This window comes from Strix uralensis, chromosome 23, assembly GCF_047716275.1.
Source record: "Strix uralensis isolate ZFMK-TIS-50842 chromosome 23, bStrUra1, whole genome shotgun sequence".
Lineage (NCBI taxonomy): Eukaryota > Metazoa > Chordata > Aves > Strigiformes > Strigidae > Strix > Strix uralensis.
This window is the reverse complement of record NC_133994.1, coordinates 7,468,677-7,484,560: the sequence shown is the minus strand read 5'-3', so window position 1 is coordinate 7,484,560 and position 15,884 is coordinate 7,468,677. Positions and strand designations below refer to the sequence as shown.

Sequence of the window (15,884 nt, the reverse complement as noted above, 5' to 3'; positions counted from 1 at the left end):
TTATTTGGGTTTAAGATCAGAGGTATTTGGGGGGTTTTGCTCACAGACCTACTCAATGCTTAAGCTGTGCTCTGAAAGTCTGGGTTTTGGCCTTCAGAAAGTCCAAAGCTTCCCACCATGAGTCACAGGAGGAATCAAAAGGTAAATTCAAAATATACACAAAAAGTCCTGTGGTTCCTTTGCAACAGAGGAAGCTGCTCTTTGAAGAACACGGCACAGATCTTGGCCCAAGTTTCTCTGAAACTCTAACCACAATTTTTCTCTCCACCACATCCAATCTCGTTCACCTGCAAATTCATTATTTTAATTAGAATTCAGAGTTAATAGTTAGCCAAAGATAAAGTTCAGAATAAATAGGTAACTTGCACAGCTAAGACAGCTATTTCAAATTAGTCATAACATACCTTAGCCCTCCCTGGTTGCTCCCATTACAAGCCAGTTTAAGTAAGGCACACACACACAGATTTATCTACTTAAATATTTAACAAAGTACAGCCCCAGTCCCACTGTGGAGCACTGTTAGAAAGCAGGATCAAAGGGAAATGTCCTCCTCTCCTTCCAAAACTCCACTCCAACCCACAAGTCCCAGTTTCTAGCTGTACCACGGAAAAAAATAAATTGGCGATTTGTTCGAGCGCTCCAGATATTCGTGTATATCGTAACTGCACGTCTTTGCAGCAGCATTTTAGCAGCAAAGACGGCATCATTTAAAGAAAAAAGGCTGACACCCAAACAAACATTATTCTTATAGTGCTTAATTTGCACAGCTCCGAGCAGTACAGCTTTCCAACCAACAATTACAAGGGGTGTGTATTTTTGTTAGATGGCCAAGTTTCTTCACGTTAAACAATTTTATCCATTCCTCACAAAGAAAACGTACGTCTTCTCAGTGCAAGTAAAAGCTATTTTCAAGAGTGAGTCTCAGGTTTCACCGAGGTGAGCATTTAACATCAAACTTCACATATTATAAGGAGTATCCAAAAATCTCTAATACCGGGCTGCATGGCTGCTTTGGAAGCGGTAAGGAACACTAAATTTCACTGAAAAGCCACATTGAAACATAACTACCCCTTTCAAACATAAAAAGCAAAGCAGAAATACCAGAATTTAATATATATATATGGCTTTACACAGAGACTGCATTATTGCCAGCTCTGTAACCAATTGAAACACAGAGAGAAGTCTAGCTTGCTGGTTACATTCTTCTATAGGCATAAAAAAATTATTTGTTTTTTATTGGGTCTATGCGTAACATTTGCATCTTGTTACCACTGATATTTTAGCTTTAAAAGTTTTCAGACATTCCTTCAGGGCTTATCTTAAGCACATTTTTATTAAGTTCCCTTCTCTAAAAAAACAAGATCCAGTTAGTTTTGACGCGCATTGCCTTTGACAATGATAATCTTTGTCCTTTCCAGCTGCAGCAAATTTAAGATAATCTCTTTTTCAAGTGGCCTTTATTAATCTTCCAAATGAAATACCATCCTGAGGTAAAACAATTATTTCCAGTTCAACTCTTAGTAATAGTTAAGTCTTTGCTGGAAAAGACGACTAACATCTGGCAGACTCAATATCTGCACCAATTAAGAATAATTTTGAAATCATAATATACAAATCTATTCAAGTGTTCAGACTAAAGCTCTCCACAGACAGATCAGCAGCCTTCTTGCAGCTAACAGGAAAAAAAAAAAAAGAAGGGAGAAGAGGGAATGACTGCAGAAGGTTTTCACCGAGTCAGCAGCCTCTCGCTGGCCACACGCAGCAGTATTTGACTGTCATCACACACGGCGATGCGCTTCAGATCTTCAAGGGAGATCTCCGTGCAGGTCTGGAAGCCGAAAGGTGAGACACCTCGCCCGAAGGAGCCGCCTCTCGCCAGGTCTGTGCGCTGCCCTCAGCATCGCTGCCCTCCATGTTCCACAGGCACACGCTTTGTCTGCCTTAGTCCCAAGACAGACCGTCAGCGCTTCACCCTCGACTGGCAATGGAACTTGACTAACTGGGGGGAGCACGTTTGTTTTCCCCTTCCCATAACGAAGTAGATTGAAATACCTGGATGCACGTTTACCAACAGAAACACGGGGCACCATCTTTCATCCGAGATGCCCCATTCAGCTCGGCTGCCTGAAGCCTAAACGAAGGACCCAAAGCACGCACGTAGCAGGGACGGGCAGTTACCTAACAACAGACTGTGCCGGTTTCACATCCCCAGTTGCTCTTCAGAAAGCAGATTTTTCTTCTAAATAACTTAAACAGATCAGAGCCACCCAAAGACCCTCACGGGGCAGCAGCACAGTCACATGCCTGCAATTAAACCTGCTTATCCCCCTCATGAAGCTGGGTACCCACGGACGGAGGGATAGATAGATCCAGGATTCAAACACTGATCATTAAAAGCCCACAACCGTTTAGGCTCACCTCAAAGAGGGTGAAGCAGTATGGCTGATTTTTTATTTTCTGTCTAGAAAAAAACCAAAACACTTCACCTGTATGTTTTAATTTAAAAAATTTGAAGCTTCCTCCATTTTTAGACAACTACCCCAAAAGTAATTTTTTATTGAGCTAGTTTGACTGCAAAATCCTTTTGTTAAAAGGGTAATAACAGATAAAAAGTTACAAAGCATTTGGAATCAGATCTATGGCTGAAAGCTCTTCCAAATGCTAGTACAGTTTGAAAAAAAAACCTAAAGAAAATTAATTTTAAGTTATTTTTTCCTGTAAATCTCTTCCAATTGCTAACTCCCACAGCTGAAGTCATAATCCATAGTGTAAAATCATGATCATTACTAAAAAAATATTATAAGATTAAGACAACATGTTAAATAGAAAAAGATTCAAATGTATATACCATTTGTGTGAAATAACATCATCTGGGGGGAAAAAAAAAAAGGCAATTTTGGTCTGAAACATCTGCTGGGCTCCTTCAGAGGAACATTTTCTCATTTGTACTTCAGATACAAACAAAAGCCTGGGTAAAATATGATCTAGGAGCTCTACTGACTGTGGACTCTAATATTTTCTAGACCTCAGAACTCCAGTTTCTTGTGTTAGGATGTTCAAGAAAAATGATTTTGGGGAATGGAACAAAGGAGTTGAACATATTTTCCTAAAATGAAGCCATTGGTAATCCCCAAAACTACACAGGCAGAATTTCATTGGAAAGAGCATCTTAGATGGTCTTCCACTATTATTTTTGAGTAGCAGGGAAGGTACCTTCAAAATAAAGGAAACAAAAGGGATTATTTCACCTCTGAATTCCACCATTGCATTTTTCAATTCACAAGTACGGCATCAATGAGTTTGTGTCTTCAACAACAAACACATCCCATATGAGCTATATTTCTTTGAAGCTGAGTATTCACTTCAGCAGTATTCACTGACTTAGCAATGTAATCACCTGCCTGGCATTCTCCTGGTAGCCAAATATTCCAAACAAGAAACGTTTGCTAGCTGTGACCTCCTTAACCAAGCAGTCATCCTGGAAAGGAAAAAAGCCTCCATTGTTTTAGGAAATAAATGTAAAGCATTGCTATCTGCTTTAAGCAGTCTTGCAGATCGAGTTGGTGGATTATCAGCCAGGTTTCAAGGCCTGACTGCTTCAAAAAAGGCTGCCATGCTCTGCTGGTTCTCGAGTTCAGCAAAAACGGTTATTTTCTCGGTGTGAAACAACAACAACAGACTATAAAAACCATTCTGGTCCATCTTGCACACAGGGTGTTTCCAGCCCAAAGCTCTCTGCAAGCTGGAGCGGTGCCACGCCGAAGGACCACCTGCCTGCGAGGGGAAGGGGCTGCCCATCCGCCTGTTTGCGAACAGGCGCAGCTTTGCAAGACCACAAGCCTGTGTTAGAAACTTGTGCGTGCGCCTAACTTTCTGCAGGCCCTACCAGCACCGCCAGGAGATGGGCACAAGGCTGATTTTCCACTTGGAGCTCATTTCCCTAAATAAAACTCGATCATCAAAAGGTTCACAGCAAGATGAGATAAACCCAACGTGCGTATTTACACACACGTATGTACACACAAACGTGTCATGACAGAGAACACCTTCCCTGCAAAACCAAACAAGAACACATTGGTACCAATCTTTACAGGATTGCTGACAAACACTGCAACACCCCACTAGCTCATGATAATGAAATCGAATCGACCGACCTACTCTGACTGCAAGAATTAAATTTGAAGCAGCACAGTATTACTCCGTAAGCATGCAAGAGGGTGCTCAAGGCCACAAATGAAAAAGCCAATCTACCCCAAAAGCTCAATGTGTGATGTCCATCTGATGACTGAAGGTCACAGAACAGTGGAATAATCATTCCAATTACATAGTAACGAACACACCATAAAAGACACACTGCAGATACAATACTAGTGTGATACATATTGATACGTATTAATCAAATTTTATTTTCAAGTGTCAGGAGAAAAACTTGTTTCAAGAGCAGGAAGGGTAGTGAGAACAAGATTTGTAATTGCCTACAAAGAGGTCCCCTTTGTTTCACTGAATTTTTTTGGTTTATGCAATCCCCACGAGCATGCAAGCAGTCACACCTGAACACAGACTCTGGGGTGACAATTTGCTGTACACACGTGAGTGAAAGCAGAATAGACAGGATCAACTGTGTATCAGTAGAAAGACTGAACCTAAATGGCCCAGAAGTCTCCTCTTCCCTAAGAGGAAAAAATAAATCACATATCCATTAAAAAGAAGAAGTATCCCCAACTTTTGGTGACATAACCCACACCCACCACACATCTTCCCTAACCAAGTGCAACTTCCTCTGAAGCACCACTACTCCCATCTCCTTGGTACCAACCATAAAAACAAAAACAATCCCGTGCCATGATGGCATCTACTAATTCTAGACTGAAAAAACGAGGCCAACATCTTTTTCCACCCAGATTCAGTAGGTGCTCCAGCCATAAAGCACAGAGCGATCAAGCACGCGAGCGTTAGGAAGATGCACTGAAAGCAGGCAGTACTTTAGTTAACAAATAGGCCAGAAATTACTACTCGAATTGATATGCCCGCCTAGAAAATCTCTCTAAACCGAGCTAATTCACAAGAGGTCTGTTATAAAAGCTGATGACTGGAGGTATGCAAAGAGCACACTGCAGTCCTGTTACCCTGGACAGAAGAAATTCAGCTACGCTTCACAGGCCACAGAGCCGGGAAATGCTGTCTGCCTCCAAAAAAAAAAAAAAAAAAAAAAGAAAGGATTAAATTTGTTCTGCAGAAAAAAAAAATAAACAAGGCTGGGAAAGGAGGAAACGCATTTTAAGCCTAAAGATGACAAACCTCCAAACGGGAGTGCCCACGCCAGCCCCAAAGGACAAGCAGCTCCTCAGACAATGCAGGAATCTCCCTGCAGAATCCCAACTACCTTTTTTTTTTTTTCTCCTCTGGCCTCCATCTCTGTCACAGCTACGTTGGGCAGGCAAATACAGCAAACCGAAGGGATCTCTATCCATCACCGGGGCGAGAAAAACACCATTTAAAAACCCAGGGCTTCCCAAGGGGCTAAGAGAAACATCCAGATTACCAGGGTTTACAGAAGTTATCGTTAGGGATTTTTGTTTTGACTAATTCAGAGAAACATCTTGGAGTACAAACCTTCCCCTGCAGTATTTGCAACCCAAATATTGCAGCACTGAGCTAATTTCAGAGAGCTGGCACACGGAATCGACTACTGGAGTGATTAGTTCAGAAAATGAAGGCAAGCTAAATTTAGGAGTAACTATGCAATGCAATATTAATAACAGATTATTTTCTTTCTCCAAAAAGGATTTTTTTTTTAAATTATTTTTTTAAAATCAAGCTCCTTTTAAGATCAAGGCTCTCCAGCCTCCCAGGGAAGGTCCCCACAATTTTCTGCACGCCGAGCTGAGGTGCAACCCCCCCCCCCCCCCCCCGAGGCACAGCCTCTCCTAAACCCACGGGAGCATCCCGGGAGCATCCTCCCGGGGGGAGGGAGCCCTGGGGCGGGGGGAGACCAGTCCCCACGTCCCCAAGGATCCCCCCAGATGCTTCCTCGGCCCCGAGGACGGACTCGCCCGTTTCCCCGCACTGCAGGAGCGGGCGGCCCGCATCCCCCGCCCGCCTCCTCCCGCAGGCTCCCGGCCCCCCCCCGCAGCCGCTCACTTTCTCTTATACTCATCCCGCTCCCGCTTGACTTTGGCCAGCACGTTGTAGAGGGCGCGGATCTCGGGGGTGATGGTGTCGATCTGGACCCCGACGCCGTCCGGATGGATCCAGGAGACCCCGGGCCCCTGCACCGTCTCCAACCCGCCGCCCCCGGTCCGTCGCACCTGGGTGTAGCTCCAGATGGTACCGGGCAAGCGGCTGTAGTGGGGCGGCGAGGCGAGGGGAGCGGCGGCCGGCCCGTGGCCGGGGCCCGGCGGCGGCAGCAGCGGGGGGGTCCCGCAGTCGGTCTGCACGGCCTGGTCGCGGGAGAAGGTTTTGTAGCGCAGGCGGCGGTCGCGCTCGCTCTGTTGGGCCGCCAGCTGCTTCTCCAGCAGCCGGTTGCGCCGCTCCAGCTCGTGGACCTTGGCCAGGAAGCAGCGGAACCGCACGTTCAGCCCCTTCAGCAGGTGGATGTTGGAGCCCAGGTCGTTACGAAGCGCCGCCGTTACCGGCGGGCCCCCCCCAGCCGCAGCCGCCGCCGCGGGGCTGCCGGGGCCGCCGCCACCGCCGGGCCCCAGCGGGCAGGAGGCGGCCGCCGCGCCGGGGGCGAAGGCGCGGGCCATCTCCCCGAAGAGCAGCGAGTTCATCGCCCGGCGGCCGCCTCAGCCCCGGAGGGACGGTGAGGGGAGAGGGCGGGGGGCGGCCGGAAGCGGCGGGTTTAACGGTCGCCGCGGCTGAGGCGGAGTGACCGCGGCGGGAGCGCGCGGGCCGCTGAGGGCCGCCGGGGCGGGCGCCGAGGAGAGAGGAGGGGAAGGGGGAAGGGGGGGAATGAGAACCGGCACCGGGACCGCCGCCGCCTCCTCACGCTCCTGCGGCTGCCGCCGCTGCCCGGGCACTGAGCGGCCGCCGGGGCGGGGCGGGCCCGGCTCCGCCTCACCGCGCCCCCGGCGCCAGCGGCCGTGGGCAGCGCGGCCGCCGAGACACGCCCCCCGCCGCCAGGCCACGCCCCTCACGCAGACCGCACCTTCCCCATAGCCACGCCTCTTCCCATAGCCCCGCCCCTTCCCTATAACCACGCCCTTTCCCCCGCCCCTTCCCGCAAACCACGCCCCCTCCGCCGCATGTGCGCGGCCGGTCCCTCCACGTGTCCCCAGCGAGGCCTCACGGGGGCGGGGAGGGGGGGGGGGGGTGGTTGTTGTGTGTGTGTTTGTGTGTGTGTTTGTGTGATTTTGGGGGGTGACCGCGTGCCACAGCGCTCCAGCTCCCTCTGTGTGCCCCCACATTAAGAGTCTAACGTAAAATAAATGAGGAAGCGCCGCCCCACCCTGCGAAACGCTGCTCGCCCCCTTTGCAGCGCTGCTTTTGGCTCTCGGGGAGATCACCTCATCGCTAAGATTAAATTATAAGGGGTGAATTTTGTTATCCGAATGCAGATTCCTGCCTAAGTGCTAAACAACATCAATATTATAACAATTAAGTTATTAAATAAGCGTTTCCCAACTGCTGCTCCTGGACCTCTGAGCCACTCGGCAATCAAAGGATATTGTTTAATTGAATTATGTGATTACTCTGTTGCACTGCCACGGATTGGAATGATGCTTTGTGAGCAACCAAAGTACCAGCCACACTGGTGTAAAGCTGTAGTAACACTATTCGCTCAAATAGTTTTTGAAATAAAAACACGGTGCTTTGCCAGGTAATATTTATATTAAACTACACGGGCAATACTTATGTCAAACGACACGGGCAGCAGCAACTCCATCAGCACCTGCCAGCCGTGCTCGGCGCTTCAAAGGGCTCTGTTAATGTGTTACAAACTGTGTTTTCCCAGCACATAACTGGGAAAAAAAAAATGTACTGGGTGGAGGTGCTTTATTAAAAGGGTGACTCAAAGAAACACCTGAAAAGATTATCCTTCACCGAGCACAAAAACGCTTTAGCCTCAGTTTATGTAGAGACTAACCTGTGTTCGTTGCTGAGGTTGCTGGAAAACACCTTTAATACCTTGATCATTAGGGCATGGCTGCAGCTGCTGATGTTGGGTACCGTTGATGCATCAAACAGACGTATTTAAAGAAAAAAATCGCAGCTCACTGGGAAATGTGTCCATAGCGTGTACCCCCCTGCAGGTTTGCAGTAATACTTACAAAATGCAAGAACGGACTAAAACTGCCAATAATAAGGTGATTATTAGGGGCAGAAGCCAACCACAGAATCACAGAATCGTCTCGGTTGGAAAAGACCTTGAAGATCATCCAGTCCAACCATCAGCCTAACATTGGCAGTTCTCAACTCCACCAGATCCCTCAGCGCTGGGTCAACCCGACTCTTCAACCCCTCCAGGGATGGGGACTCCCCCCCTGCCCTGGGCAGCCCATTCCAACGCCCAACAACCCCTTCTGCAAAGAAATCCTTCCTAAGAGCCAGTCTGACCCTGCCCTGGCGCAGCTTGAGGCCATTCCCTCTTGGCCTGGCGCTGGTTCCTTGGCTCAAGAGACTCATCCCCCCTCTCTGCACCCTCCTTTCAGGGAGTTGTAGAGGGCCATGAGGTCTCCCCTCAATCCAAGAGCAGGTTTCTCCCGGATCGGGGTAATTTGCCATTTTTTAGGCACACGACATCCTTGCTGGCAGATGGTGATGCTGGAAAGAGACGGGTGATTTCAGAACCCAGCAAAAAACCGCTTGGTCAACAGCTGGGAAAATCCTGTTGGACAACAAGAGGTATTTTATTTTTTTCTCTTAAGGAAGCAGGAAAACATCAGAGGGAATGATAAACCAGCCAGTTAATTAATGCTTTTGTACCTGCCCGGTGAGACGGTGGCAGCACCCATCACCACGGCCGTGAGCACGGATCCACCAGGGCCCCATCCAAAGGTCGTTAAATCAATGAGTTGTTTTCCTAACGGGCTTCGGCTCATCCCCAGGCTGCCTACGGTCACCACCGACACTCCGCTCTGCCGCCGGGCTTCGGTTTCATCCCCATCTTCTGAAAGTGAATCATCCTGAATGAATCGCAACAATGAATTAGGTTTAGGCTGGAAGAAATGGGGATCCCTCTTCCACCAGGCCTCGTGCAACCGTGGGGCTGACCGGCTGCCACCGAGCCGCCGTGGGCCGGCCCATGGGATACCCCGCGCCGCTGGGACATTCCTGGAGGGATTCCTCCGATTCCTGCCGTGGAAAGCTTTCTGCTGCCTGCCAATTGCGGGTATAAATAATGAAGCACTGATAAGCCCTTTCCTATTTGGACAGGGAGGAAAAGAGATGGGAAGTGATGCTATTTCTGAACGCAGAAACTATCCAGCAATTAAAGACCGGTGACCACCCCTAGCGATGCTAATAATAACGCATTGCATTTATTTTTGCTCTCAGTTGCTTCACCCAAATGTGGCCTGGAGTGGGGGCTGAGGAATCTGGACCCTCAAATTTGATTTTTATACCCATTTTTACCTTCGCTCTGTTAGCACCCTTCACTCACAAACCTCAGCGACTGTTTCAGGACTGCTCTCTACACCTGCTCAGGTTTTTTCTTTATATTTATTTTCCTGGGTTTGGTTATATACATTGAGGCTTTGTTAGTCTGACACTCATGGAAAGTTCTTGTTTCCTTGGGTCTGTCTTCCTTCCAAGTAACCATTTTTCAGCCAAACCAAACCAAATGCAGCAGCTTTGCCAGCAAAAACATACTGTGCTGAGTTAGAGCGAATAGGCGATGCTCCCCCAGGCTGACGTGCATCGCCGCTGAGCTACAGCTTGTGTGTTTGAATAAATTCCCCTCTAAAACAAACAAGCTAAAATCCTTTGGTTTAACCTCCATAAAATGTCCCTGCCCAGCCCCAGAAAACACCCAACTTGATAATCTGAGCAGGACCCCTTCTTGGCCTCGACTTCCCAGCATCACGGTGAAGCAGCATCTCCGCCAAAGCCCCCAGTGATCTCAGCATCCCTCCCTCATCCCCTTCCTATTCCCTTGGGCTGTGGTGACCGCCTGAGCCTGCTCTCCACTGACCTCAGAGGTGGAAAAGGGTGATTTATTCACCCTGGACTCTGCAGTAACGAGAGGTAGCTTCTTTCTGAGGCTGCCATTTAACAACCAGCAAGCTCCAGTGGTTAAACTGGGATTAGTATCGCTCACCTGGGGCTCTTACCCTTACACTGCACTTTGCTGCCTGCCTGAATAAGGGTATTTGGGCAAACCAGGCTGCTGAAAGAAGTGGAATTTTTAACAGTGCCTCCCCCAAAATGGTTGGATTTTTACCCAGAGCCGTGTGATGGTGCATGAGCATCGGCAGGGTGATGGCGTTAGCAGCTGATGAATTGCTGCAGTGAGACTCGCCGCGTCCCGGCTGCATTTTTGGCCAGCAAAGCATTTTGTGACTCCATCCAGCCCCTTTCCCCCACATGCTCCTGTGGTTGCACCAGCATCAGGGCTGATTCTTGAGAAATCGGAGCAGAAACCACCCCTGCCTGTCCGTGCCCTGCAAGAGGCACGTGGGAAGATGGGCAAGGCAGCGCTGGCTGCCCCATGACTCCTCCGCTGACTCAGACCCCACCTAACGCGCCCGGCCGTTGCATGAAGACATGAAGACGGTGCCTCTTCGCACATCGCCGAGGTGTTGCTCGGTGGAGAAAGGGCTGGGTTAGTCACCGGGGTTATCGTTTCCAGCTGCAGAAGGGAAGCCTTTGAATCACGTCGGGAACTGCATCGGTCATCACGTCACGCTGCGGAAACAGAAAATATTCGGCAGGTTGGCTGCTGTTGAGTTACATCAGCAGTTACAAAACCAGCAATTTTTTCTCCCTGCAGGTTCCTTACTGCCTTTAAAGGAGGTCTCTCTTCCTCAAACAGTGGGTTTTTACCCCATACATTTTCTACCAGTTCTATCACCTCATATGAAATAGGACCTGCGGCTTAAATCCAGCACCTTCTCCCGTTGCAGGTCTATTCCTTTGCTCCAGTTGCTTTTTTTGAGGTAAAAATCTCATTTTGCCACATTTGGGGGTTTTGTGTGCATCAATACCACAAAAGAGTTCAGCCACAAAGAGGGATGCTGCTCACATACGGCCAAAGAGCTGCATTTGTCCTCAGCCCATCAGCAGAGAATTGGGGATGCAAAGGCTGGACCCAGGCTGACTTCTCACCTGGGCTGGGGATGATCTTCTCTATGGAGATCGTGTAAATATTATGGAAACAAAAGCTTCTGCACCAGGTTCAACCCAAAAAGGTGGGTGAACTCAGGAGACAGGGATGCAGCAAGAGATAAAGATGCTGAGAGCGACCGTGAAGCTTCCACTAACTTGGAGTGGTCGGGACATGCCGTAGTATTTCCTTGGAGACTGTGGCAATATTCCCTGCTTCCTTAGTAACCAAATATTTGCATCTGTATGGAGTATAGCAGCAAATATGCATCGATAAGCCCGAACAGGCTGCCGCAGGTGTGTTTTAGGACACAGTGATTGCTTTGGCACTTCATGGGGGATAATTGCAGGATGCCGCATGGTTAATTTGCCCGTGCCCAAGCGCACGGTTTCAATCCCATCGGTGCGAAGCTTTTCATTCTGCAGGTAGCAGGTAGACCCTGGCCTGATTAATTTAAATGTGGAACAACTTTCAAAGAATTTTTGTCTTTTGGGAGAAGCTATGATATGACATGATTTCTTTTGCGCTGTTTCCCCACACTTCGTAACCCGCACTGGGCTCGGCGATGCGTTGAGCAGCATCCAAAGCTCAGAGCACAGAAGCTGGTTATTGGGATGTATTTTTAGCTCCCTTTCTAAATCTCTCCTCCAGAAGCCATTAGCTGAGTATTTTCATTCCTTGTACCGTGGGGTTTTTAGCCTGACATGTTTTGCACAGCACAGGGTGAAGGGAAGCTTCCAAGCGATGGGAGCCCTGGACCACTCCAGCCCTCCCACCTCCCATCCCAAACCCGGAGGGATGCTCGTGGCGGCCGCAAGAAAACTCGGTGTCAGCGGAGTGAGTCAATGAGCCGAAGCTTTCAGAGCAGCTCCCCTGTGGATTTCCCAATGTCCCGGGGTGTTTCTGAGGGAGAGGTCCTGGGGTGGAGCACCTTGACAGCTAGACGCCCAGCTTTCAGTGGTTCCCAGCCCGTAATGCAGCCTGGTGGCCTATGGCTGGTAAATACCTTTCCACTGTGCCAGCTGATGCTGTCACCGAGCTCGTTATATCAAAACTGCTTATGGCAGGCAAAATACGGACCGAGGGAAGAGAAATATTAATGAACTGGCACTCAGGAGACATGCCTTTAATGTCTGATGTCATCATTTGGGAATTAGTTTGTTGTCATCAAATATTAGGAATAATTAAAGGATGGTCCTGGGTTTAGAACGCACTCATATTTGTTCATTAAGTAAGATTTAAAAAAACGGCCTGGGAGAAGCTGTAGGGATTAAACACCCTAAGAACGGCTCGCGGGGTGTCCCGACACGCAGATGCTCAGCCGCTCGGTGTGGCAAGAACCAGCGCGGCACAACAGATAACCAGTGACACCAGCACAACAGATAACCAGTGACACCAGCACAACAGATAACCAGAGACACCAGTACATCACCTCATTGAAAACACCCATTAGGGGCTGAAAATGAGATTTTATCAGCCGGACACATGTTCTGCCCTGGGGTGCTGGTTTGGGCTTTCATTGCTCTCCAGGGCTGTGATTTGTGTCCAAGCCCCAGAGGGCTTCAGCCTTTGCAGGAGCATCCCCAGCCCTTTCCCACTTCCATTTCCCCATCTCGGGGTGAGCACAGCACGTACTTACCCCCGGGCCACACACCGAGGGTTACCGAGGTTCTGTTGCTGCAACGCTTGGGAAAGAACAAGCGCTAAGAGGGATTATTATTAACGCTAATTATTGGGGTTATCATCGTTATGGTAAAGATCTCTACAACTAAACGATTCGAGGCTGACAGCCCATTAACCAGTGGGTGTCCCTGGCTGCCCTGCCCTCCGCCTCCTTCCCCGAATTAAAGCATCTCCTTTATTCCTCTCCCACCTCCTCCAGCCCCTGCTGCTTCCCCACGGTGGGGAAAGACCCACAAGATGCTGGACCCAACATCGCTGGCAAGACCAGCCAAGACTAAACATGATGTTCTTGGTATTTCTATCTATTTTTTTTAAAAATCCCGGTCTCTCTTCACATTCCAAAGCTGAACTTAAATCACATTTGCAATTTCTGCTCAATATATGCCCTTCTCTGTATCATACACCTTTGCCAGTGGAGAGAGGCTGTAGGGAGGGCATTATCCTGCTTCCTCAGTGACATAAGACTAGTGCAAAAAAAAAAAATGAATGTATTCCTGCTGCAGAGCAGGTCGGGGTTAATCACAGCTGTCCCAAAAGCAGACCTGGGCTCTCCACATCAAAACCATTTCTCCTGCGGCTCCAGGGCCCCCCTGGACATTTGCAGGTCACTGAGGACTCGCTGGAGGGTTGCACCGGGTTTGGCTGGAGTTTGCCAGTCAGGCTCAGTTATGATTCACCTAAAAGTGGTTTATATTTTACAAGGGAAGGGAGCAGGGTGAGTCAGGCAGGGGAGTGTCGGGGTGGTGGCACATTTCCAGAAGGAAGCCCCTGCTTTTTAGGAGTGGGAAATCCATCACGAGGTGCCTGATGCTCCCGGGGTGGTATAGGAAGGGGCAGAGAGCTCTGCAGCACCCAGCTGCGCAGATTTGGCAACGGGCAACGTGTCTGATCTTCCCTGAGTCCGTGGCAATGGTGGGACAAAGGGAAAAATTGTTGCAGGGCAGGAGAGGAGGTTTGGAGAGAGGCTGTAACTCCCGCTTCAAATCTAGGACCTGTAGCAACAGAGCCTGTGTGCAGGGAATAACACTGAGCACAGGATTATCCTGCTCTAATAAAAGCTTAATAAGCACAATGAAAATAAATAAAATCTGTCAAGAGGCAGCGGCCAGACCGCTTTACACATCTCAGAGGGCTGAAAGATGCATTCCCCATCCTGGTCTCTGGGGACGCTGCCTTTTGAGGGGGCAATGCCTGGGGGCCCCTAACCTGCCAGGGGTCTCAGTGTTAAAATGCAGCACAAGGGCTTCTCCTCGACATGTCGTTTGTATGATTTTATTTTTAATTTTAACCAAAAAGCATCTCCTCCTACTGGGATGCTGCCCTTTGAGGGGAGGGGGAGAAGGATCTCTGCCAGTCTCTGAGGGTTTGATAAAAGGGATGGAGCTGGCAGTTCCTCCCCAAGCTGAGCAGTTGATGTGAACGAGTGGGATCAATCCTGCCAAAAAAATCTGCAAATGGGGGTTTAATCATTATTCTTTTTCCCCCTCTTGGAAACCAGCAAGGGAGTAACTATTCCCAGAGGTTCAGGCGGTTGTGGCTGGCTTCTCCCAGCAACTTCATGTACAGGGGGGAGGGACATCCCTAAAGTGATTTTGTATTTAATTTGCCCAAGCATCTTTTCCAGCGGTCCTTGCAAGCTGCACGGCTTGTTTTTTCCCGTGCCCTCGATTCCATACGCGTGAGTCGTGAATCATCCCTCCTTGGGGTGATAACGTGGCCGGGCTGCGCCCCAGCCATGTGCAGCAAACAAGTCAAGGCCAATCTTGATTTTCTTACCTGGAATTGGGCAGGGAGCAGAAATGGGACTCAAGGGGTGGCTTCTGCATAAGCTCGCAGGGACCATGGGAGGTCTCCGGAGATGCGCTGGGAAAGCTGCTCCGTGTGCTGGCAGGGTGGCTGTTCTCCAGAGGAGCTAAAAACTTGCCTGGTTTTACTCGTGAATTTAAAGGCAATTTGGAAAGCTGGACTTGGTGCTTTTTGTACTCATTTATATATCACTTACCTGCTTGGAGGATGCCCAATTTAGTCCTTGAGCTCGATAGGGCATAAATCAGTAAGGATTCAGCCCCGAATTAAAAACAGGGCTGGCCCAAAAGACAAGGCTGAAGCAGGGAGGGAATTTTGCAGAGGATTCGCTTTATTGTCACAGGCAGATGGCAAAGCAGCGGGTGCTGCGAGGTTGTGCTCGTGGCGTGGCAGAAGCAGCTATTCCTGCGATGGAGACAGCAAGGGCCGGGCTGGCGGAGCCTGGCCTCATCTTCTTGGAGGAAAAAGGCCAAAATAAGCACGTGGGACTCAGTGCAGGTTCGTGCAGGCGAGGGCCGGGGCTGGTGCAGTGTCCGTGCAGCGACTGGTGATGCTGAGAGCACGATGGGAGAAGATGAGGTTTGCAGAGCCAGGAGCGGACGAGGGGGGACTGATAATTCAGCTAACGATGCTGCAGCAGCAGGGACAGTCCAGCCCAACGCTGTGCCCTTCAGATGAGCAACATGAGAGTCTTTTCCTGGGAATTAGCCACCTGGCATGGAGAAAAGCCTCTGTGCTTCCCAGCACCAGCAGTTCGGGCATCTCAGGAGGCATTTTGGTAAAATAAAAACATCGAACCCCGTTTCAGCAAACACATGATGCAAGCTTTTCTGCCGGGGTCAGCGCAAGCCCGGCCGTAGGAGCTGTTTTCATGTGGTTCAGCAGTCAGTGGTGCACGTCTGGTGTCTCACTTCTTTGCTGTAGGCTCCTTGAGCAACACCTCAGCATTGCCTTGGCAGAAACTGGTAATGGTTTTGTATGAAAAGGGGTTTTTTTGCTGTTTAATACCAAGGTAGCCTTTGGTACAGTGTGTGCTCACACATAGTAAAGTTCTCCAAAAACTGTGGGCAGAGGGAGAAGAGGCTTCTCGCTCTGAATTTCTGCATTGAGACTGCAACCCCGAGGTGGGATT

General features: G+C 49.3%; 1 protein-coding gene and 1 long non-coding RNA gene across 3 annotated transcripts in view; both read right to left on the bottom strand.

Moving 5' to 3' along the window:
* Positions 1 to 7,258, bottom strand: part of IFFO2 (intermediate filament family orphan 2) — a 39,427-nt gene extending 32,169 nt beyond the window's left edge. The window contains exon 1 of one of the 2 annotated variants that reach the window (XM_074893101.1): positions 6,142 to 7,258. In XM_074893101.1, coding sequence (XP_074749202.1) covers positions 6,142 to 6,770 — 629 coding nt within the window. In that variant the 5' untranslated portion in view covers positions 6,771 to 7,258. The remainder of the gene's footprint in view (positions 1 to 6,141) is intronic. The other variant, XM_074893099.1, reaches the window with a different exon arrangement.
* Positions 7,259 to 8,480: 1,222 nt separating this feature from the next.
* On the bottom strand, positions 8,481 to 10,949 carry LOC141953807 (uncharacterized). The gene is made up of 3 exons (XR_012632015.1): positions 10,382 to 10,949; positions 8,926 to 9,125; positions 8,481 to 8,827 (listed from the first exon to the last, which is right to left on the bottom strand). It is a non-coding gene; the product is annotated as an uncharacterized LOC141953807 (long non-coding RNA).
* Positions 10,950 to 15,884: the final 4,935 nt, after the last annotated feature.